The sequence below is a fragment of the Elephas maximus genome, chromosome 21, assembly GCF_024166365.1.
Source record: "Elephas maximus indicus isolate mEleMax1 chromosome 21, mEleMax1 primary haplotype, whole genome shotgun sequence".
NCBI classification, from domain to species: Eukaryota; Metazoa; Chordata; class Mammalia; order Proboscidea; family Elephantidae; genus Elephas; species Elephas maximus.
The window spans coordinates 40,137,013-40,160,776 of NC_064839.1; the positions used below are offsets into that span (position 1 = coordinate 40,137,013).

The following is a 23,764-nucleotide window of genomic DNA, read 5'->3' on the forward strand; positions in this document are numbered from 1 at the left end:
CTCACCTGGTTGGCTTGCTGGCTTCCTGCCAAGGGTAGCAATTATTTTACCTGTGAACAGCTGCAGGCAAGGAACTGCTTTTTGTGACAAATTTGGCAGTTGTAAGAAAGCATCACTTCTTGCTAGGTGAGGGGAAGGGCAGAATCCCAAAACTATACAAAATTTCTATATAACTGTATTAAAAAATCAGATTATTGCTGAGTATGAATTAGAAATCAACGCTCCTTCTCACTACCCTTCCTGAAAATCACAGCTTCTACAGCAAGTCTCTGCCTAGGTAACAATCAACCCGAAGATGCAAGAGGATCCCCCACCCCATGATGCCTGCTGAACCATGGGTGTGTAGGAAGCAGCCTAGTCCTCTGAGAACACAGAATTAACACCTTCCATCCAACAACTGTTTTTGCTCCTGAGAATACAGGCTTTTTTTTTTTTTACAGTGTGGTTTCTCCAGGGAGAAATCTTGGTTAAGTAGAAAAGGCATATGGCATCTGCACTCAGCGGGATATTTCTTTTTTTATATAGACTTCAGAGCAGTTTTAGGCTTACAGAAAAATTGTGCAGAAAGTAACAACTGGTTAGTTCAGTGCCCTCCAACCGAGCCTCAACCGGTTGGGCCCATTCATATGTTCATTCTGTAATCAGAACTTCAAACAGAGGCGGCGGCTGTTCCCTCCCTGTCCTATTTCACGGAAGGATCCATCTGCTCGGCCCCACTCAGGCCCCCCTCATTTCTAACCCGCTGGTTCTGGCTCTCTCGGGTTCAGTAACTCACTAAAATGACTCAGAGATGGAAAATGCTACACTTAATTTCAGCAAAAAAAAAAAAAAAAAGTATACACACACAAAATGAAGACACACACAGGACAGGACTAGGAGGGTCCTAAGCTCTGACATGGAGTTTGTCCCAAAAATGGACGCATTTACCCTCCCACGTGTCTTTCACTAACCAGGAAGCCCATGGAGCTTCCATACCCAGAGTCTTCGTTGGGCACGTTACATAGTCGTGGTTGATTGAATCATGCCCTTCTACCCTGAGTTCAGTTGAAATCAGGAGGTAGTCTTTCTGGCCTGGCCAGCCCGACCAGAGTCACCTCATTTAGTCTGTCAGGTCTCTTCTGGAGCCCTATATAGATAAAAAATATAAAGGCATCTCAATTACTCAGAAAATTCCAAGGGTTGAGAGTTATCTCCCAGGAACCAAGGACAAAGACCAAATTAAGTTACATTCTTTACTCCGTTACCTTTACGTACCTTTACTCACCGATCTAAACATCCTGTGGCTAATCCTTGTTTCTGGACTGGAGACCAAAAGCTTTTGTCTCCTGCCCTACTCTCCGCTTTGCATTTTTGCTCCGTTACTAGTCCATGGAAATTTCTTATTTTCTGTTTTAACATTTTATGTGTCACTGTTGTGTGTTTGGATCAGAGCAGGTGTCAAGCATGTGTCGTCTGAACTGGAATGCCCATACTTTGGCTGCCTTTGTCTCTCCCTTTCCCCCCAGCTCCCTCCTTGACATGTCCTACCTGGCCTGTCTCCCTTTATGTCATCCACCTCACATTGCTTCCCAGTCCCCCTCATTTCACCTTGTCCCCTGCCCATGACTTTCCATAACTGCACCCTCAGCCCCCACCTTCCTTCTGTCTTCCACCCTCAGCTGTGGCTTGCATCTGCCCCTCACATGTACCTGCAGTCACTCTCTTATACCTAACTCAGCCACCCAAGCTCACTTTACGCACAGAACCCTCCGTGTCTTTCATTCACAGGCACGCAATCCCCATGAGGAGTTGTGATGACTCAGCTTTGTGCTCACCCTCACAGGTAACGTTAGTTGCTCACAGCTGAACAGGCAGGGCTAAACAACAACATTTTAAGACCTATAAGAATTAGCAAATTTACTGTCCAAGAATTGCCTCTATAACAGAGAACTCCTGAGGGAGCAGGAGAACAGTGGGATGCAGACCCCAAATTCTCATAAAAAGACCAGACTTAATGGTCTGACTGAGGCTAGAAGAATCCCGGTGGTCATGGTCCCCAAACCTTCTGTTGGCCCAGGACAGGAACCATTCCCGAAGACTACTCATCAGACATGGAAGGGACTGGACAATGGGTTGGAGAGAGACGCTGATGAAGAGTGAGCTACTTGTATCAGGTGAACACTTGAGACTGTATTGGCATCTCCTGTCTGGAGGGGAGATGGGAGGGTAGAGGGGGTTAGAAACTGGCAAAACGGTCAGGAAAGGAGAGACTGGAAGAAGGGAGCGGGCTGACTCATTGGGGGAGAGTAAGTGGGAGTATGTAGTAAGGCGTATATGAGCTTATATGTGACAGACTGACTTGATTTGTAACTTTCACCTAAAGCACAATAAAAATTATTTTTTTTAAAAAAGAATTGCCTCTATAGAGAAACACGAGGAAATTTTTTATAATGCTGGAATGAGGACAGCTTTTCTAACCATGATGTGAAATTGATTTCTTTAAAATCAAAATGAAATCTGACATTAAACTTTTGGGTAACATTAAAAAACTGGGTTTGTAAAAACAAACTAGGAAAATATCCACCACTCATGACAAAGTCAAATCTTCCTAATACACAAAGATGGCTAAAAGTCATTAAGGATTGACAATCCAATAGTAAAACGGTGAGACAAGAACGGGTAATTTCCTAGAAGAGAAATACAAATATCCAATGAACTGAGAATGTGCCAAACCTCACTAAATAAAAAACAAAAAAGCAATGATTTTTTTTTTTTTTTTTACCACTCAAACTGGCAAAGTTTTAAAAATTGATGAGTTTTGGCAAACAGGTGAGGTAAGAGGTATTTTTATATATCACTGCCATCATAAATTGGTAAAAACTTTTTGGCAGGTGAAATTGCCAGTGCATCATATCTTAAATGTCCCCATTCTTTGACCCAACAATTCTACTTCTAGGAATGTATATATCCCGGAGCGATTCACACGAGTGCCCAAAGTAAGTAAGAGGACGGTAATACCAACATGCTGAAAATAACCCAGATGCCTGTCACTAGAGGCTGGGACATCTACACACCAGAGTGAGGTGGACACAGGTGTGCAGACAGAGCAACAAGGTCTACTGATGAGTGAAAAAGCAGGCTGTACAATACCATGAATAGAATGTTCATATTTTTGTAAAACAGTGGACTGATATATGCAAATAGAAAGCACAAAGCTGCTAACAAGGATGGGAGATGCAGGGATAGAAAGCGTTTTCACTTCATATATTTTTAAATGAACATTAGTCTAATAAACAAAAATAAAATCATCATTAGTACTGCATTTCATGATTCTTCAATCTCAGCATAATCAGTGATGCATACAGCTGTAACCTACCAGTCCTTATCGATACAACCTATGAATTAAAGCCGCCAACAAAGTCCACTATTCAGGATGAACATCGTCATCAGAGCTTACAGTTGGTCACAACTTCCTCCCCAAGCCCGGCTGCTCAGCTACAGGAATACTGTGCCATCTGATGGCTAAGAATCCACTAGCTAGGCCCAGCAGGTGCCCAGAAAATCACTGGCGACCCCATCTGCCGTGACTGACCGATAGGAGCCTGAGCACAGACTCAGGAAGATGGAGAACAAAGGCCCAGATCTTTGAAGGGCTCATCTACCCACGCCAAGAAGACTTCTGTGATGAGCTCAGACTCGGTGGCTTCTGTGTTTCTTCCCAAGTCAGGTTTACAAAGATAGCCAGTGCACACCCAGGGAGAGACAGGAATATCTTCTGCCACAGAGAAGAGGTAAAGGGAACCAGCAGGAAAGTTTCTAGATTTTAGAAGAAATAAGATGAGTGCCAGGGCAGGAGAAGCATTCGTGTGGCATTCCAGTAAAGGCACAGGGGAGGGGACAGCTCACAGCCTCCTTACTGCACACCCCTCATGCTCCAGACAGGGTGGTGAGGCTGACGCTGTGCTTGGGGCCCCCTCGAGTCTATTCTTCAGGGGCTGGAGGCGGGTGCAAGCAACCCCAGTTAGAAGGCAAGCAGGGAACCCTGGGGCTGGAGGTCACCAACAGCAACCAAGTTACTATAAAGTGGGAAAACACTGGCTTAGGAAAGGGGGAAAAGGACTAAACTCTTCTACAATGCAAAAATTCTCCGCCTCCTCCCTGTAATTTGCACAAATTTTTGTCAAGTCCAAATGTAATTTAAAATGAGGTAGGTAGTTTTCACTATTCGCGCCTTCATCTCTGTGGTGGCGGTGGTCCTACGCCGTGAAAGCACTCATCTCCTGAGCAGGGGAGTCCAAGGGTGGGCACCATTCCAGGTGGAGCTTCTCAGTTGGTGATTTTCTCAATCTCGTCTAAATCATCTGTGTCCAATCTTTCTATCTTCTTATCTGGAAAAAAAATGCAAAGAGAAATCAACACGTGGAGACACGGATAAAGTCACCTGGGGCAAGGGCAGCACAGCAGGGAGAGGACAGACACAGGTCTCTGCATGCCTCCAGCTACAGCAATCCTTCATTTCACCCCACAGGCTTGCAGGGCACAAACAGGAGTCGGCAGGGTGCTGGTCGCTGCTACAGCAACAGAGTCCCAGCCCCATCAGCCCGGCCAAGAAGGCACTGTCAGTCGAGCCCCGGGCCCTCCATGTGTGGTCTTTGAGAATGTTCGTATCTTAGGAAAGGAGGAGAATGTGGTCGGGAACAAAGGCCTCTCCTGGGGTCGCAGGAAAACCCCCCCTTTTCCCCACCCCCATGGCTGGCAAAGGGCACCTGGCAGAGGACACGCCAGGGACTCACTAAAATGCTCCTGGATCCTGTTCAGGATGTTCATGCTGTGCTTGCTGTCTACCATGTTCACGGCCAGGCCCCTCTTGCCAAAGCGGCCAGTGCGCCCGATCCGGTGCAGGTAGGTCTCGTTGTCCGGGTTCCCATCCTTGTCCACGGGAAGGTCAAAGTTGATGACGACAGACACTTGTTCCACATCAATACCTGTATGAAGCAGAGTTGGCGATAGAGTAAGACTAGGGACACAAGACAAAATCACTGTCGCCCAAAGTTAAGCCGAGATCCACCAACGTTGGGGGAGGGAAGAGTCTGGGGTGGGTCAGCTCTGGGACCTGGGGACCCGGTAGCATAGAGGCATGTAGCACAACCCAGAGGAACAGGCCAGGACTTTGGCAAGTGCTAACAACATTATGAAACCAGTAAGACAGCTTTGCTGATACAGGTATCTGGAGATGCAGCTAAAACCTCACCGGGTACCCTGAGGAGAGCAGGCTCCGTCCTCAGCCAGTCAGATGGCTCTACCTTTGCTCCCACCGAGCCAGGACTCCTGGCTCTTGTGAAAGTTCCTAACTGCTGAGGGAAATCCAAACAGTTTCTCCCAGAAAATAATGTCACCACCAACCTGCTCCTCCCCACTGTCCCCCCAGACCATCTGAGTTTCCCATAAACAAGGATTTCTCTCTCTAAGGGGGCCTGGGAACCCAAGCCTGGCAGACCAGGACCTATTATTGCTCACCACGGGCACACACATTGGTGGTCACCAGAACCTTCTCTTTGCCTTCTCTGAAGCGCTCAATTACTGCAGCTCTCTGCTCCACCATCATTTCACCACTCAGCAGAGCCACCTGGTGGCCTTCTTTTGAGAGCTCTGCTGCCAGCCAACTAGCTGTCTTGCGTGTCTGGAGAGAAGAAAACATTTTGAGAACTGAAGGTACCCGAAGAGACTAGTTTTCATCTGGAAGACACTACCTGAAACTTAGCAGCTAAGGGTTAAATTTCCTAAAAGTGCCAAATTCTTGAGATGTTTCAAAAGTCACTCAAGTTACATCAAGAAATGGAAATGTAAGATAATACAAAACTAAAAAAAACCAAACCCAGTGCTGTCCAGTCGATTCTGACTCATAGAGACCCTAGAAGACAGAGCAGAACCGCCCCATAGAGTCTCCAAGGAGCGCCTGGCAGATTTGAACTGCTGACCCTATGGTTAACAGCCACAGCTCTTAACCACTACACCACAGGGTTTCTAAGATAATACGTATATGCAAATATATACATAAGTCTTATTTAATTACTATTTTAAAACAACTTTATAACCCTACTGATTCCTTGTTAACATACACACAGAAAGGCACCTTTACAATGGAATTATCTGGCAGAGCCCATGGTAACCCAGTGAGCATACTTAACACCAATAATGAAAACGCCTGGTATGGTCCGATGGGAAGTAACAATGTCACCTGGGTAGCAACCTTACAAAGATATTTACCCTAAATATAATCATGAGGGGGAAAAAAAAATTCAGAGAAATCCTGAAACACTATTAGCCTAAACTTTTGAAGATGTCCATGTCAAGAAACGAATAAAAAAAAAAAAAAAGGGAAGAGACTGTTGCTCTTCCCCCACAGACAGGCAGGTGGTGCTGTTGTTGCCGCTGCTACTCACATGGCAGAAGATCATGGCTTGAGCAATGGTGATGGCCCCGTAGAGGTTACACAAGGCCTGGAACTTCTCGTCTCTGTTACTGCATAGGACGTAATACTGCTTGATGGTGTCCAATGTCTCCTCCTCACGCTTCAATTTGATAATATTTGGGTCTGGGACCACTTTCTGGGCAAACTTCCATACAGAGTCTTCGAAGGTGGCAGAGAAAAGCAGCATCTGGCAGTTCCTGGGCAGCATCCTGTAAGGCAAGTCCCAGGTATTTTGCATGACCCTGAGTTTTTGACTGGTAGAAATAGAAGAATGGCCTCCCCAGGCCAGGATGGCCCCAAGAAGGGTGCAAAGGGGAATGAAGGACCGCAGGGAGGAGGTAGGAGACATGGGGTAGGCAAGGGGATGGTAGATTTCCAAAAGACCCTTTCTCAACCCCGGCTTGGGACTACGGTCAGTGCTGACATGGAAATGGCTGATCAAACAAATGCTTCTGAAGGTTCTGAAGCAAAGAAAACAGCAGGAGAGAAAAAAGTGTTGGAGAGAGAAGAGAGTTAGATGTAATGGAGGAAAACAACACAGAACAAGAAGACATTTACTTGCAGATCAGGAGGCTGAGGACGTCCACTTTACTCAAGCAGTTCCTACCTCTGGATGCGGATGCTCTGATCTTGGTGGCCCTGAGTGGCTATCATCACATCAGCCTCATCTAGAACAAACACCTTGATCTTCTTGGGGTCAATGAACTTGAGCTTGGCGCACCAGTCCAGGACAGTCCCAGGGGTGCCAATGACAATCTGCTCACTGATCTTCTGTCCTCTTTCCACTGTGTAGACAAGAAGATGTTTTCTGTGTTTTGGTGGCAAAACCAGCTCTGGAAATCAAAGTGCGCCCATTCCTCCAGAGCTAGCAGAAAAGGGTTAATTCCAAATTTCAAAACATACATGAACATTATCCTCAAGTCTTGGTTTCTTCTTCTATAAAATGAGCATAATGATACCTATCTCACTGCACTGTGGTCAGATTAAAGCCCACACAGTAAACCCTCAATAAGTGTTAGCGCCCTCCTACTTTCTCCTATAATTCAACACTGTCTATGACTTTTCTTTACTGTTACTCTCATTCTTTTCTATCCTCCATTCACTCACAGTTCAGTGATTCCGTCCTAAATTGTAGTTTTCAGTCAGGATCTTGGCGCAATGAGTTTTTTTTTTGCTTTGATATCTGGTATGTAGACATTCTACTTGTACAGTTTTGCTATGTACAAATTCTCTTTGATTGAAAAAAAAAAACTATTTTCAAACTAGAGCTGGTAGGAGGTGAAAATGATTTAACCATTTTGATGACACCAATAAAGGTATAAGGCAATTGTTTCGGAGCTGGTATGGATCAACCTCTAAAATACATATGCGTACATACATGCATATATACCATCACTTGCTTGTAACTGCACAGAGTCCCGCTGGCAGGACGCAGGAGACAGTGGCTAGCAGTGGTTGCTGTGAGGAAGGAAGACTGGGAGAAAACCTACCATACAGCTTTTCCAGTTGTGAAATATATGAATGTCTTAATTATTTTAAAAATAAATAGAATTAAAAATTGAAGTATATTTTAAAATAAAATCACTGGAGAAATTGAGCCCTGGTGATGTAGTGGTTAAGCATTAGGCTGCTAACCCAGGTCGGCAGTTCAATCTACCAGCTGCTCCTTGGAAACCCTATGGGACAATTCTCCTGTCCTATAGGGTTGCTATGAGTCGGAAATGACTTGACAGTAAGGGGTTTTTGGCCTTTCTTTAGGATTCATCAACTATTCATTGGGAAAGAGTTTTAAATTAACCCTTAAAAACACTGTGGGTCTCCAATGCCCACTGTCTGACAGTCAAAACTGAACTTTAAACAAACACATGAATACCCACCCTCATCATTTCTGGATGAAGTGCTTCTGCTGCACACCAAAGCACGAAGGTTATCTCAAGGAAATGCACTTTTACGATTGTATGGTGAACTGAACTATCCATTTTTGTCTGTTGACTGACGAAGTATAGATACTCAACTTTGGAATCTGATGCACATTTTCATAAAAATGAACAAAGTAGGCTTATGTCTTCAATTAAAACAATCAATTGTATTTGTTGCCAGGATAACCTTTGGTCTTTCAAGAGATAAAGAGAATTCGGGAAAACTTGCATCTGATAACCTTGACCTGGACAGCTTCCCAATACTAATGAGGTCCTCTGATGTAATCAGTGGTGATATAACGCTCGCAATTTTTTGATACTGAATAATGAAGTGTAAACCAACACTTTCCAAATGACCAAACATGATGTTAGAAAATCATTCATGGGCAAAAAAGCCATTCAAAGCGCAAGAGGCAGCAAGGGATGTTAATGTAACAGAATACAAAAAGTTCATTAATATGGTTTCAGAAGCCACTCTGTAACTACCTTTTATGCAATTACCATTTGTCAATTTTTGGTGAAACATCAGAAAAGAATCTCTAAATATCTGAAAAGGACAGATTTTCTTCATCTGCCTCAAGAAAAATTACAGCTCACAACAGATTGTATACATAAGCAGATTTAGAAAAATGAAAAACAATGCTAAGCTTGTATTTTTCACTTCGGAAATATAGTTATTTTTCATAAACATACAGTGAAACCTGTGAAAGCCAGAATGTGTGTAAGGCGGAAACCCGCCAGAGAAAGGAAATTCAAATATTTTCCACTAAAACAAGTAACAGAAAAGTGGCAAGAATACACCCTGTCAAAGGCAGAAACTTGCAATACCTGGACAAATATGGAAGTCCTATCGAGTTCTAGCTCTCACAGGTGTCACTGTACATTTCTTATATTAATCTGTAATGAGTTTTTTATTGTTATTTTTTAAGTTTCTCAGTTTTAACTTCTCATATGGCAAATATAGATATACCCTGTATAAACAAAAACTCTTTGGGCTTCCCAATAATGTTTGAGTGTAAGGAAGTGCTAAGACCATGAGAACTGCTGCTCTGAGCAATTATAAATGTTTGGTCAAAGGGATCTCTCTCTTCCATTTTTCTAGGTAGTGCCAAATTGTTTCCTGAAGAGACTGTGCTGATGTATACGCTCACCAGGAAAAGAAAAAAAAAAAAATTTTTTTTTTGAGTGGATGAATATTCCACTCGTCCTACATCTGTACGACTACTTGGTATTATCAGGCTTCATAATTTTTATCCATCCGAGAGGTATATGGTAGTTTCAACTTATGTTTCCCTGTAATGAGGCTCATCACCTTTTCATGTTTATTGGCTGTCAGAGTTCCGTCTTTTGTGAAGTGCCCGTTCAACTGGGCCTCTTTTGTCCATCTTCCTACTAGACTGCTTGCTGTTTTCTTGCCGATCTGTAGGCATTTTCTACATTCTGATAACTTTCAATGACCCATTTAATGATTCATTCAAAACCTTTGCTTCCTCCCTATTTTAACCCACATTCTCTACGTGACATTCTGCAGAACACATGGAAGAAACAACTGAACGGTTTCCGATGTTGATAAAACCAAGTGAACTGTACATTCTCTCAGTTTACTCTTACTGAAGTTGTGCTTACCTTTAAAGTAAGGGATCTCACCCCAACCTACTATCCTTGATGTTGTTAATCCCACTCTAGTAAACAGCTTCCAGAACTCTGGATGCTGAGTTCAAAAGCTTCTCAGTGGAGACTCATTGAGTCTTTTTGGTCAAGAATGCTAGATTTAAAAAATACATGCCATGACCTGTGCAGGTATTTTATAACAACCTGAAGTCTTATTTCATATAAAGAAGACTATTAACAAATTAGCAAGTATTTAAATAGATTTTCTAAAAGCAATGCAGTTGGGCTCTAGGGTCAGACTAAACTACAAAGTTGAATATCGGCATTACATCTTCAAAATTCAAACGCCCAACCACATCCCCACCCACTGCTTTGGTCTCACCCCTTGATACTCACATTTATTGCCTCGAACAGCATAGGCAAGCTTTAGCTCTGGATAAAATTTGCCCATCTGTTCAATCACTTTTCCAGTTTGAAGAGCCAGCTCGTATGTTGGGGAGAGGCACAAACACTGATTGGAAAATCAAAGGATGAGTCTGAGAGAACCATTTAGCAACACATAATAGGTTCTAAACAACAAAGCATGTTGTTGTTACTACTACCTAAGTAGTGCAGGGGACCACAGTGTCTGCAGCCAGGCCTACCTTTTGGCTGCAGACCGAAGCCCTGGCTACTTAGGGAGCCCTGGCTTTACAGAGGCCTTGGGGTGTTGTTTCCAAGTGATTTCTACCCAGGCCAGGGCTCAGTGTACTAACCTTCTTTGCCTGAGCCACAGTCTGAGACATCAGAAATGTTCAGACCCCTCCAGAGCACCCTAATCCCCACCAGATGGTGCTGCCCATCCCAGGGCAGGCCAGCCAGTGCCCTTAGGCTCCCCAAACCCTCACCTGGGCATATCTGTCTGCTGGTTCCACTCTGCTGAGCATGGCCAAGACAAAGGCAGCCGTTTTACCAGTACCAGACTGAGACTGGGCAATCAGGTTCTGTGGGCTGGATTAAAGAAGGACAGAAATAAAAATAACACCGGTTAAAACAAATATTGCCCAAGCATTTCCACTCCTAGGTATATACCCAGAAGAACTGAAAGCAGGAATGCAAACAGATACTCATACTTGTACACCAGTGTTTGTCGCAGCACTATTCACAACAGCCAAAAGGTGGAAACAACCCTTGTGCCCAACCACAAAGGAATGAATAAAATGTGGTATATACCTAGGATGGAATACTGCTCAGCCATAAGTAGAAATGAAGTCCTAATATATGCTACAACATGGGTGAGCCTTGAAAACATTATGCTGAGTGATCTAAGTCAATCACAAAAAAGGACAAATATTATATGATCCACTTACATGAAATATCTAGAATAGACAAATATATAGAGATCAAATTTCATTAGTGGTTATTGAGGGCAGGAGGGAAGGGGAAAGAGGGTACCATTGCTTAGGCAACACCGAGTTTCTGTTAAGGGTAATGGAAAAAATTGGAAACGGATAGTGGTGATGGTTGTACAAGATGATGAACGTAATCAACGTCACTGAATTGTACACAGAAAAACTAGTTAAATAGTAAATGTTTTGTTATATATACTTTTACCACCAAAAAAAAAAAAAATGAAAGGTCTCAAAAATGGGGGACTGCTGACATAACAGTTAAAATTGAGGCAGATCTTGAAAATTACATACGGCCCATCCAAACCCCAAAACAAACCGCGATTTCAACTTTTTAAACTAGACCCTTTGGTGCCAATAATGACAAAGACTGTCTAATGAGTCAATCACCCTTGCAAGTTCAAAACTGCAGTTTTCATCTTACGGTTAACCCTGGAACAAACACCAAAAAGGCGGCAAAGTGGGAAAAAAAACAAGAACAACAACAAAAAACAGATATCACGTCAAAATGTTCTTTTTGGGTGTCAGAAATATGGGTCCTCTCCCTTTATGTCTCTCTATATTATGCAGGCTTTCTGCATTGAGCACAACTTACTTTGATAAACTTTTTATATATTGCTTAAAAAAAAACCCGCTTAAAAATTAAGGGAAATGGCTGTTTTAAATGAGTTCACACCAAGAAATCCTTATCCTAGACTCCAGCACAACTTTATTCCCTGAAGGTGTGCCATACTTTTGTGTCCCAAGGGCTCCAAGGAAATCAAGACTGCAGAGGAAGATCTGTGCCCAGACAAGCCCCCAGTGACATTTTCTGCCAAGCAGTAATAAGTTTCGGGGACTAGGTGCTTTCTGCATGTTCCCTTTTCCCATCTTCATGGAACATGCAAGATACCAAGTCAGATGTATTTTGTTGTGGTAATTATACACGTAACAAAACATTTGCTATTTCAATATCCTTCACATGTAGAGTTCAGAGACATTAATTGTATTCAGCATGTTGTACAAGCATCACCATTACTGATTTCCAAATTTTTCCAGACAGATGTTTTACAGGGAACTTTTACATTTCACTTCATGTAACCCACTATCAAGGAAACAGGTGGTGTTTTTGTCATTAAAATAATAATAAAGTTGAGTGAAAAAAATGGCTATGTAATTATGATACCATTTAGGTAAGGTTTAAAAACATGTGGACTACTCTTCAGGTTCTGAAGGACACACACACATGGAACAGAAGTGAAAGAAAGTGTGAGGGATTTCATGATGGTGCTACCTTCTGCAGAGGTGCGAGAGGGTAGGGAAACACAGTGGCTCCAACTGCCCACTAGATTAATGACATTTTATTTCTTGGCTGGACAGGGCTGCAGAGGTGTTCTTGGTATTGTTCTTCATACTTTTTTGCAGGCTTGAAAAAGTTTAAAATAATGACCAAGCTGCTTCCCTGGAGAAACGTGTTGGTCCAAATGGGCCATTCTGTTCTCAGGAACAATAATAGTTGTGGAAGATGTTAAACCAAACTCTCAAAAGGAGCACTCTGGGTTTCTGCATACTCACGGTTCAGCAAGCATCATGGGTAATGCATTCTCTTGTATCTTGGAGGGTCGATTGAAGCCCATGGCATAGACTCCCTGGAGAAGCTGTGGTTTCCTACGAGGCCGAGGAGAGAGAGGATGGATTCCTAGTTGTTGAAATTGTTTTCAAAGCCTAGAGTTTTCCCTTTCCGTATATCTAGCAAGGAATGGTGTTTCCTAGCTCTGTCCTGTTTTTCTACGTCTTAAAAGACGCTATCTAAAACCAAACCACTATCTTTCCAAACTGAATTTCAATCTGAAACTATTACGTAAATCATAAAGTACAAACAGGTTCCTCTCTTGGAGAAATTCATGTTTTCAGCATACCCACAAATCTGGTTGGCGTTGGACGACAAGTGTTCCCTGGGCACAGCAAGAGAGTGGTATTTATTAATTCACAGCATAAAATAAATTATTAAAAATATCTAAAAATAAACCCTGGTGGCGTAGTGGTTAAGGGCTACAGCTGCTAACCAAAAGGTCGGCAGTTCAAATCCACCAGGTGCTCCTTGGAAACTCTATGGGGCAGTTCTACTCTGTCATATAGGGTCACTATGAGTTGGAATCGACCTGATGGCAATGGGTTTGTTTTTTTTTCAGTTTACTATGCCACTAAGATTTAGGAATCTCTTCATAGAATGGGATTATAGTTTTAATTCTTTATGCAGATGTTAAATTGAACTACAATCCTCTTGTGTTCCACTGTCCGCCCAAATCAGCTGAGCAATACTTGGGACAATCAACAGGTAAGAACATTGATTAAGCCAGTTTCTAGTAGCTGATCAATGGTAAGTAGGCACGGGGGATTCAGTTATCACACTGACTTTATAAATGTTCTGATTCAGTTACTATGTCTAGTCAAAATCAAGAAAAGAAAAGCATTAACTTTTTAAATAAGTGGCTCCATAACAAGTATCGAAGCTGCTCTTATGTCACATTTACAATAAGCTATCTACTACCTCTACACTGACAGGGTGTTTAACAAAAATCAGGAGCCTTGGTGGCACAGTGGTTAAAAAGCTTGGCTGCTAACTGCTAGGTTGGCGGTTTGAACCCACCAGCCACTGTGTAGGAAAAAAGATGTGGCAGTCTGCTTTCGTAAAGATTTACTGCCTTGGAAACCCTATGAGGCAGTTCTACTCTGTCCTATAAGGTCGCTACGAGTTGGAAGTGACTTCACGGCAACGGGTTTGGTTAACAAAAATCACACATGATCGTTTCTAAAGAAAAGTCAAAACAGGTCAAGACTTCTAAGCTGTTCCTTGGTATTTAACAGACTCTCTAAAAGGCAAATTTTTCTCACACGTTTGTTTTCACACACAAAGAACTTTGAAAACATAAGCTTTGATGTCTTCTGTTTGGAAGGAAAGGCTGTAAAGCTCTGCAGCTTCTGATTTGTTGCCAAGGAAACAGTCACTATCAAGTCAAGACTCAAGTGATTCAAGTGCCTCCACCTGCTAAATACTTTTATTTTGCAGATAAATTCAAATTTTTAAGCCCATAACAGACCAAGTATATTAGGTGACCTTGGTCTCATTCTTTGTTTCCTTTGGCAACCAACAACTAAATCAGAGAGAACTTGTCTTCCAAAGAGGACAACTCATCAGTGGTAGATATGAAAGCTCAAGTCTTTTAAATGATAGGAATTTAGAAAAAACCCAAACCACTGACACCTAGAAAAGCAAACTGCCAGAATCAGGAAACAATAAGGCACATCTAACCTCCCTGCTACAGTTTTTGAGCAGAAGTAAAGGAGAGGAGACAATTTTTTTGAAAAAAGCCCCCAACACAGGAACACACATAGACAAGTAAAATTTCCTGAAGTTGAAATTAAATAGTTGGAACATGGGCCACACTTTAAAAAGCTGCTTCTTAGCTATTATTTGATTTGGTTCTAGTTAGCTATTTTAACTGTCTTTCAATCTAAAGCAATGGTAGTAGTTGGCAGGAATGTGGCCCCTATTTGCCCACAGGAGACATACTACAGATGTTTGCTGAACAAAGGCAAAGAACCCATTTATCCCACCACTGTCATATTCACCAGCTACTCTCTACCTATGATCCACATCCTGGCTGGTAACAATAATACACGTCTTGTGTTCCTCATAAGACCCAGCCCAGTGGCATGTGCACAAGCTAATAATCCACGAACACTTCTCTACTAACTTACTAAAAATAAAAAATAAACTTGATATGACCTTTCATAAATACAATCTTAATAAGCTCCGTTCTCTGTCTTAAAAATAATGACATCTTAGAAGTCATCCTGGGCACAATGCCATATACACATATACTCGTAAGTCTCAACTCTGGGTTTTTTTTTTTTTAATTCCAGAACTGTCCAAGGCAGCTTTCCATTATGAGTACTTGGCTCTCTTGACAGATTTTATAAAAGCAGATAAACTGTTATTAAGACTGTAGACCCTAGAGTCTAACAAAAGGGCTTACCTAATAAGAAATGTTCCTGACATCCAGAAATCACCTGTCAGCCAATATTTTATTGAAAGTTCTAAGAGCATAAAAGAAAAAAGACTTTCAGCTATGATGAATAAATTTGTGGCATTTAAAAATCCCTACCAAAAGAAGTTGAACTAGGTAGCCAAGATACAAGGATGGGAGGGAAACTATTACTGTAAACACTTTCATATTTTTTGACTTTGAATCATGTGAATTATTACCTATTAAAAGACGTAAACACATTAAAGTTTTTTCTTTTTTTTTAAAGGAACAGACCCATCTCTAAGACGCTAAGTTTTATAGAGAAGGGACAAAGAACAGAAGTTAGAGAGAACAAATACTCACAGCCGGAGCTCTTCAAAAGACTTCACAGAGTAGAGGGGAGAATTTGGATCCCGCTGCAGGACTTCCACCTGGTTTGTGTTATCGACAAGGTTGCTTCTGATTAGCTTGTTGAGTAAGGACTGGGCAGCTCTGTCCTCTGTCAGGAAGAAAACATGTTTTCTTCATACTCATCTGGCCAACCCCACCTCTCAGCACCTGGACAACCAAGCACCGCTGGAGAAAAATCATAACCACACTGACAGGCCTCACTTTAACTTCTTGACCACTAGACCCGAGTGGGGTCTGAGATGCCCAGTAAGCCTTTCCATTTCCATAGTCCACTCATTGGCTCTCCGTCTCTTCACTAATACCACTGATACCTTCTCCTCTCACCTCTAAACCCTCCACATTCTCACTCATGTGATGGCTCTGTTTCCAAGTGAGAAATACTCAGAAGCAATTCCATACGCTTCCAAGACCACACCCACCCGCATTTGTGCCCATATTCTCAGCCTTTTCCCTGTAACTACGGATGCACAGCCTGTGTTCCAGTCTAAGTCTACCCTCCCTGCCCCCTACGAAAGATCCCATCGCTTCTTGCCTACAAAGATATTTCTCCCGACACTGACCCTCTCTCTTGCACTACCAATTTTCCCACTCTTCTGGATCATTCCCATCAGCAAATGAACATGTTTTTACACTTCTCATCATAAATCTGCCTCCTCCTTTACTCCACACCCCATCCAATTACTGTTCCAGCTCACTGCTTCCCTTTATAAAACCCAAGAGGGTTGTCTATTCTTGTTGTCTCCACTGCCTTTCCTCCCTTTCTCTCTGAAGGCACACTGAGTAGTTTTTTTAACCTCTCCACTCTACTTCAATAGCCCTTCTCACACTCACCAATGGCTTCCACATTGCCTAATCAATCTAATGATCAACTTTTAGTTTTTCTCTTATCAACTTATTACCAATATTTGGCTCCCTAACTTGTGAAACACTTTTTCCTCCTGGCTTCTTGGATACCACACTCTTTTGATTCTCCTTTGAATGCTCCTTCTCAATCTCCTTTGCAATTTTCCTTGTCTCCTTGATCTTACAATTCAGAGTGCCTCTGGGCTCCGTAACGCCAAATCTTGTGTCATACTCTATCTCTGGTGACAGGACTTCAAAGAGCAGTTACCTTTCTCTTCTTCGTATGTTTTTTCTGAAGTGGCATTGGTTTTGATAACACCTACACAAAAAGAGTTGTCATAATTAGGCTAATATTAAACCCACCCAAAAGGTGGGACAATATAAATACTAAAACTTATTTAAGTGATCAAACAAATAGTTCACATTTCTTTATGTTTAATGAACTTTTATTTCTAGAAAGTTTTTAAATGCATAAGAAAATTTTAAATTTCTAGAAATTTTGGCCAATTTCACAATGATCAGAATGTCACCTCTAACTTATCCTTATTTAAAATACAGCATTATATTAGCAAACAGTTTGCTAATTGTGAGAAAGAAAATGGGAATATAAATCTATATTTATATTTCTTTTGCTTAAAGAAACTTCAAAAGAATATTAATAAGACAAATAACAGTGATTACTTATGGGATGGGGTGGGGAGTGGGACCTCGGTAAATGAGGGACCACAATGGGAAGAAGGGCTTTCAACTTTTTATACTTTGAGTTTTGGACCCAAATTATCTTTCAAAAAATTAAACAAAAATAATTTTCCAAAGAAACCATCTCCAGTAAAGAGTAGCAGTATACTCCAGTGCTGATTGTTGGATTTAAGGAATGAGAGGCTGGATCAAATCTGGAAAACATCACACATCCCTTTCAGTAATTAAGCCTAATTTACTGGCTCTCTAATCCAGTGCTCTCTAATCATTTACCAAATGTTGGGCTAAGTGAAAACTCCTATTCACACTGCAGCAATGAGTGCAAAACAGAAGCACATGTGTAGCTTGTGCCTGGCTTGTAGTTACTACTCACTCACCATTGGTATCTGGTTTGATTTTCTCTTCCTTGATCTGCAAGCTGCTCAGCTGAATGGGAATGAAAGGAAGTAGAGTTAAGCAAGTGACCCAGTTAAAGGAAGACTTTTGGGCACAGGGGAGGTCTCTAGTAAAAGCCTAGCAGGAGCTACTTCAACACCCATCTTCAGGGGCCAGGTTTGTTTTGCTTGATGTAGAATTGACTGGGTGTAAACATCATTTCAAATCTCTTCTACAGCCTAAAAAACAGGGGGAAGGGCAAACTAAATGTAATAGTAGGAAGAAAAAGTATGTCAGCAATCTCAAACCTCTGCTCTTCTCCCAACTCATGCTCTTCCCAGGACATCTAACCTTCAATAAACATATATCAAATATAAACTTTCAAAGGCACAAACACAGCTTGTTTCTAGGTAAAGAATGATACGATGTAAATATCTCATAAGTTTGGTTTTTTTTTTTTAACCCCTAAAACCCATGCTGTATTCAGGCAACACTCAGCAAATAAATTACAGCCCTCTTTCTTGTCTTATCAACCTCCTAGATTATAAATTAGGGAGAAACTTATTTTTTATAATGAAAGTATTGACAAACCCAAGTTCCTGATTTAAAAATCTTACAGAAGCTTGAACAAAATGATTTCTCCTTTACTCCTGGCCACGTACTCCTAGTCAATACAAACTTGCTAAGTTGCAAGCAGAGCAATAATTCATAAATTTGCAAACAACTCTCCACTGTCATGAGAACTATTTTTCTATATTGGAAGAGTAAAGTGTGATATTCAGATGGTATTGTAAAGGTATGTTGTCGGGTTCTGAGGAATACTCAAATCAAGCCCTGGACCACAAGCCTACTAAATAAAGCCCCCTCTCCTTCAGTTTTTAGTCAAGGTCTAAAGTATACTCCCTGCGATATTTTCTATACTGCCCCACTCCAAACCAATCACCTTAAGTTGCAGCCAAAATTATTTGATTCCTGTTCTCTAGGCAAGTCCAGCACTTTGGCACATTTTCTCCTCCTAAAATGTCTTTCGCCGTCATCTCTATCTTAAATATGACTCGATCTCTAAAATCCAGCTCAAATATAAGTTTCTTCACAAGAAATTTCCAGCATTTTCCCACTCATAAATGTCCTCTCCCTCTTCAGAGGTCATTTAAGATGTTGTTCTTACTTCTTTCATAGCACTTCCCACATTGTAGTCTTCCTGGCTAAGACTATAAAGCTTCTTCCTATACTCCACCAGGTTTAACCCATTTTATTTATCTGCTGATGAACTGATAGTACTCCCAAATCAACAAAGCATAGCTGGAGAAGAAACGTAATTTAGGCATTAAAAAGTTATAGAATTCAGCCAAAGATCAGACAGCTAATAAAACAAAATCAGACTAGATGGGCATACCAGCCCAGGGGCAAGGACAAGAAAGCAAGAGGGAACAGGAAAGCTAGTAATGGGAAACCCAAGGTTGAGAAGGGGAGAGTGTTGACATGTAGTGGAGTTGGCAACCAATGTCACAAAACAATGTGTATTAACTGTTTAAAGAAACTAATTTGCTTTGTAAACCTTCATCTGAAGTACAATGAAAAAATACACTGAGTAGATTAAAAAAAAAAAAAGCTACAGAAGGCTTCAGACTACAGGAAAAGTCTTCAGTAAATAGTCTATATTGTCACTACCAACAGTCCATTGTCTCTAAACAAATCTAAACTTTATCTTACCTTTACAGTACACTGAGACATTAAATCTAAACCTGTAAATGTGTTATTTCAATGAAACAGAATGACCATCTACATTTGCCTTTGTTTACAAACGCCACTGGGAAACAGGTGCAACACAGGAATGGTAATAATATACAGTGAAGAGATATTTGCGCTGCGCTGTTAACCTGAAGGTTGGAGGTCCGCGGGGAAAAGACCGGGTTATCTGCTCCCATAAAAATTATAGCCAAGAAAATCCTATGGGGCAGTTCTATTCTGTCACATGGGGTCGCTACGAATAGATGGCATCTAACAACAACAAGTCTTTAACTGGATTAGATGATGATCAAAAGCTCAATGTTGGTCTTTTTAGCCCCAGAGGCAAATTAAAACCAAACCCACTGCCATCGAGTTGACTCGACTCAGTGACCCTATAAGACAGAGTAGAACTGCCCCGTAGAGTTTCCAAGGAGCGCCAGGAGGATTCGAACTGCCGACCTTTTTATTACCAGAAGTAGCTCTTAACCACTAAGCCACCAGGGTTTCCAGAAGCAAATTTAGGGCGCAGTTATTCCCCACGGCAGCAGTGCAGGTCGTGCTGGCCAAAGGCCTGCTCTACCACTCCCTCTCTCTGGGCCTCGAGCCCAGGTCCACCTGGGCCTCTGCTACGTTCTTGCCCCTTTGAGCAGAATCCACTGACCGACTTGACAGCTGCTTCTTGCTCGTCAACCGCCAGAGCCCAGGAGTCGGTGGCCATGGTGCCGGGGGCAGGAGGTGGACACGAGGAAAGATACTGAAGACCACGAGACAACACCGGCCAGACTCTGTCGCCGGCACGAAAACGTCACTCACACGGGCCGGAAGCGGAGGCGCGCGAGAATGACGTCCGATCCGTCAGGTGCGAAAACGTCACCATTCGGCGCCACGTCGCGCCGGCCCTGTGTTTCAGCCCTATTCCGGCGTGGTTAAACCTCCCGCGTTGTATTTGTAGTTCCCTGCTCCTGCCTCGTAGTGCCTTAAATCCGTAAGTTCTTCAAAGTAAAACTGTTTTGCCCTCACTTCACTACCTTACTTCACACTGAAATAACTCGTTTTATTTGTAACTTACCGCGTGTCATATTAAATATGTACGTGCGCTTCTGTGAACCAGAAAGCCTGTATAAAGAAAAACCGTTGCCTTCAAGTCCGTTCCGACTTATAGCGACCCTATAGGACAGAATAGAACTGCCCCAATATGGTTTCCTAGTAGCTGCTGATGGATTGGAGCCCCGACCTTTTGGTTAGCAGCCTGAGTGTCGCAGCAAAAAACCCAAACCAGTTGCCGTTGAGTGGCTCCGTACAAAGAAAAGGCCCGTGAAGAATACTGTATGATGCCAGTTCCTGTTGTCAAGAACGGTAATGTCTAAGAAAACAAAACCCTCTTGTGGAGTCAGCGACCCCATGTAATAAAACACTTTGCTACGCTATGCTAGAGCCCATCATGCAGCCACTGTTTCAGTCCCTCTTGTTGAAGGTCTTCCTCTCTTTCGCTGATCCTCTACCAAGTATGATGTCCTTCTCCAGGGCATGTCGAAAATACGTGAGACGAAGTCTTCCCATCCTCGTTTCTAGGGAGTATTCTGGCTGTACCTTCTCCAAGACAGATGCGTTCCTTCTTCTGGCAGTCCGTAGTATTTTCAGTATTCTTCACCAACACCATAATTCAAAGGCGTCAGTTCTTCTTCGGTCTACCTTATTCATTGTCTGGCTTTCGCATGCATATAAGGTGACTGAAAATACCATGGCTTGAGTCAGATGAACGTTAGTCCCCAAAGTGACATCTTTGCTTTTCAACACTTTAAAAGTCTTTCACAGATTTGCCCAGTGCAATGTCTCCTTTGATTTCTTGACTGCTGCTTCCATGGGTGTTGATTGTGGATCCAAGTAAAAGGAAAACTTGACAACCACAGTCTTTTCTCTGTTGCTTATTGGTCCAGTTGTGAGGATTTTTGTTTTATGTTGAGGTGTAATCCATACTGAAGACTGTAGTCTTTGATTTTCATCAGTAAGTGCTTCAAGTCCTCTTCACCTGCAGCAAGCAAGATTGTATCATCTGCATATGGAAGGTTGTTAATGAGTCTTACCCCAAACCATATGCTGTGTTCTTCTTCATATAGTCCAGCTTCTTGGATTAGTTGCTTAGGATACAGATTGAATAAGTGTGATGAAAGGATACAACCCTAACACACACTTTTCTTGATTTTAAACCACGCAGTATCCTCTTGTTCTTGTCGAACTACTGCCTCTTGGTTTATGTACAGATTCATCATGAGCACAATTAAGTGTTCTGGAATTCGCATTCTTCATAATGTTATCCAGAATTTGTTATGATCCACACAGTCAAATGCCTTTGCATAGTCAATAAAACACAGGTAAAGGTTTTTCTGGTATTCTCTGCTTTCAGCCAAGATCCATCTGATATCAACAATAATACCCATGGTTCCACATCCCCTTCTGAATCTGGCTGGAATTTCTGGCAGTTCTCTGTCAACATACTGCAACTGCTTTTGAATTATCTTCAGCAAAATTTTACTTGTGTATGATATTGTTTGATAATTTCTGCCATCTATTGGATTGCCTTTCTTTGGAAAGGACACAAATATGGATCTCTTCCAGTTGGCTGGCCAGGTAGCTGCCTTCCAAATTTCTTGGCATAGATGAGTGAGCACTCCCAGCACTGCATCAGTTTGTTGAAACATCTCATTTGGTATTCCATCAATTCCTGGAGCCTTCTTTTTTGCCAGTGCCTTGAGTGCAGCTTGGACTTCTTCCTTCCATACCATGAGTTCTTGGTCATATGCTACCTCCTGAATGGTTGAACATCCACCAGTTCTTTTTGGTACAGTGAGTCTGTATTCCTTCTGTCTTCTTTTGATGCTTCCTGCATCATTCAGTATTTTGTCCATACAATTCTGTAATACTGTAAGTCGAGGCTGGAATTTTTTCTTCAGTTCTCCTTGAGAAATGCCGAGCATGTTGTTTCCTTTTGGTTTTCTAACTTTAGGTTTTTGCACATTTCATTATAATACTTTGTCTTCTCAAGCTGCCTTTTCAAATCTCCTGTTCAGCTCTTCATCATTTCTTTTGTTCGCTTTAGCTACTTGAGGTTCAAGAGCAAGTTTCAGAGTCTCTTCTGATATCCATTCTGTTTTCTTTCTTTCCTGTCTTTTTAACGACCTCTTGCATTCTTCATGTATGATGTTCTTGATGTTATTCCACAACTCGTCTGGTCTTCCGTCATTAGTGTTGTGTGCAACAAATCTATTCTTGAGATAGTCTCTAAATTCAGGGGGGATATACTCAAGGCCCTATTTTGATTCTGGTGGACTTGTTTTAATTTTCTTGAGTTTAACTTGAACTTGCATATGAGCAATTGATGGTCTGTTCTGAAGTCAGCCCCTGGCCTTGTTCTGTCAGTTTGTTGTACTGTGGTGGCTTAGTTTGTTGTGCTGTGATGCTGGAAGCTATGCCACCAGTATTTCAAATACCAGCAGAGTCACCAGTGGTGGACAGGTTTCAGTGCAGCCTCTAGACTAAGACAGACTAGAAAGAAAGACTTGACAGTTCTGAAAAAATTGGCCAGTGAAAACCTTATGTATAGCAGCAGAATATTGTGTGATATAGTGCCAGAATATGATCTTCTCAGCTTAGAAGTCACTCAGAAGACGACTGGGGGAGAGCAGCCTCCTTAGAGTTGACCTTGATGACGTGGATGGAGTAAAGTTTTTGGGACCTTCATTTGCTGAGGTGGCATGACTCAAAATGAGAAGAAACAGCTGCAAACATCCATCAATAGTCAGAATGTGGAATGTATGACATACGAATCTAAGAAAATTAGAAGTTGTCAAAAATGAAATGGAATGCATAAAGATCAATATCCTAGGCATTAGTGAGCTGAAATGGACTGGTATTGGCCATTTTGAATCAGTCATATGGTCTGCTATGCCAGGAATGACAAATTTTAGAGGAATGGCATCACAATCCTCGTCAAAAAGAACGTTTCAATATCTATCCTGAAGTTCAATGCTGTCAGTGATAGGAGTAATATCCACACGCCTACAAGTAAGACCAGTTACTAATTGTGGCTATTATTCAAATTTACACACCAACCACTAATGCCAAAGATGAAGAAATTGAAGATTTTTACCAACTTCTGCAGTCTGAAATTGACCAAACGTGCAATCAAAATGCTTTGATAATTACTGGTGATTGGAAAGCAAAGTTGGAAATGAAGATCAGTAGCTGGAAAATATGGCCTTGATGATAGAAACGCTACCAGAGATCGCATGACAGAATTTTGCAAGACCATCAGTTTCTTCATTGTAA

At 41.9% G+C, this 23,764-nt stretch overlaps 1 protein-coding gene across 2 annotated transcripts; it reads right to left on the minus strand.

The window, feature by feature from the left end:
- Positions 1–1,814: 1,814 nt before the first annotated feature.
- LOC126065193 (ATP-dependent RNA helicase DDX19A) lies at positions 1,815–20,241 on the minus strand. 2 transcript variants are annotated; one of them, XM_049865032.1, is made up of 12 exons: positions 20,100–20,241; positions 17,710–17,758; positions 16,902–16,952; positions 15,743–15,878; positions 12,924–13,016; positions 10,869–10,971; positions 10,378–10,492; positions 7,059–7,236; positions 6,423–6,660; positions 5,497–5,659; positions 4,773–4,964; positions 1,815–4,367 (listed from the first exon to the last, which is right to left on the minus strand). In XM_049865032.1, the coding sequence occupies exons 1-12, from the start codon at positions 20,154–20,156 to the stop codon at positions 4,306–4,308; spliced, it is 1,437 nt and encodes a 478-aa protein (XP_049720989.1). In that variant the 5' UTR covers positions 20,157–20,241; the 3' UTR covers positions 1,815–4,305. The 2 variants fall into 2 exon arrangements, with proteins under 2 accessions (XP_049720989.1, XP_049720990.1); XM_049865033.1 differs by lacking the exons at positions 16,902–16,952; positions 17,710–17,758; positions 20,100–20,241 and adding an exon at positions 15,389–15,449 and having other exon boundaries at positions 15,743–15,828.
- Positions 20,242–23,764: the final 3,523 nt, after the last annotated feature.

Excerpts from the sequence above, each read along its gene's own strand:
- LOC126065193 (XM_049865032.1), bottom strand. The coding sequence starts at position 20,156 with ATGGCCACCGACTCCTGGGCTCTGGCGGTTGACGAGCAAGAAGCAGCT. Across the intron at positions 17,759-20,099 it reads AAGAAGCAGCTGTCAAGTCG|CTGAGCAGCTTGCAGATCAA; the intron begins GTCAGTGGATTC and ends ATTCCCATTCAG. Across the intron at positions 16,953-17,709 it reads AATCAAACCAGATACCAATG|GTGTTATCAAAACCAATGCC; the intron begins GTGAGTGAGTAG and ends CTTTTTGTGTAG.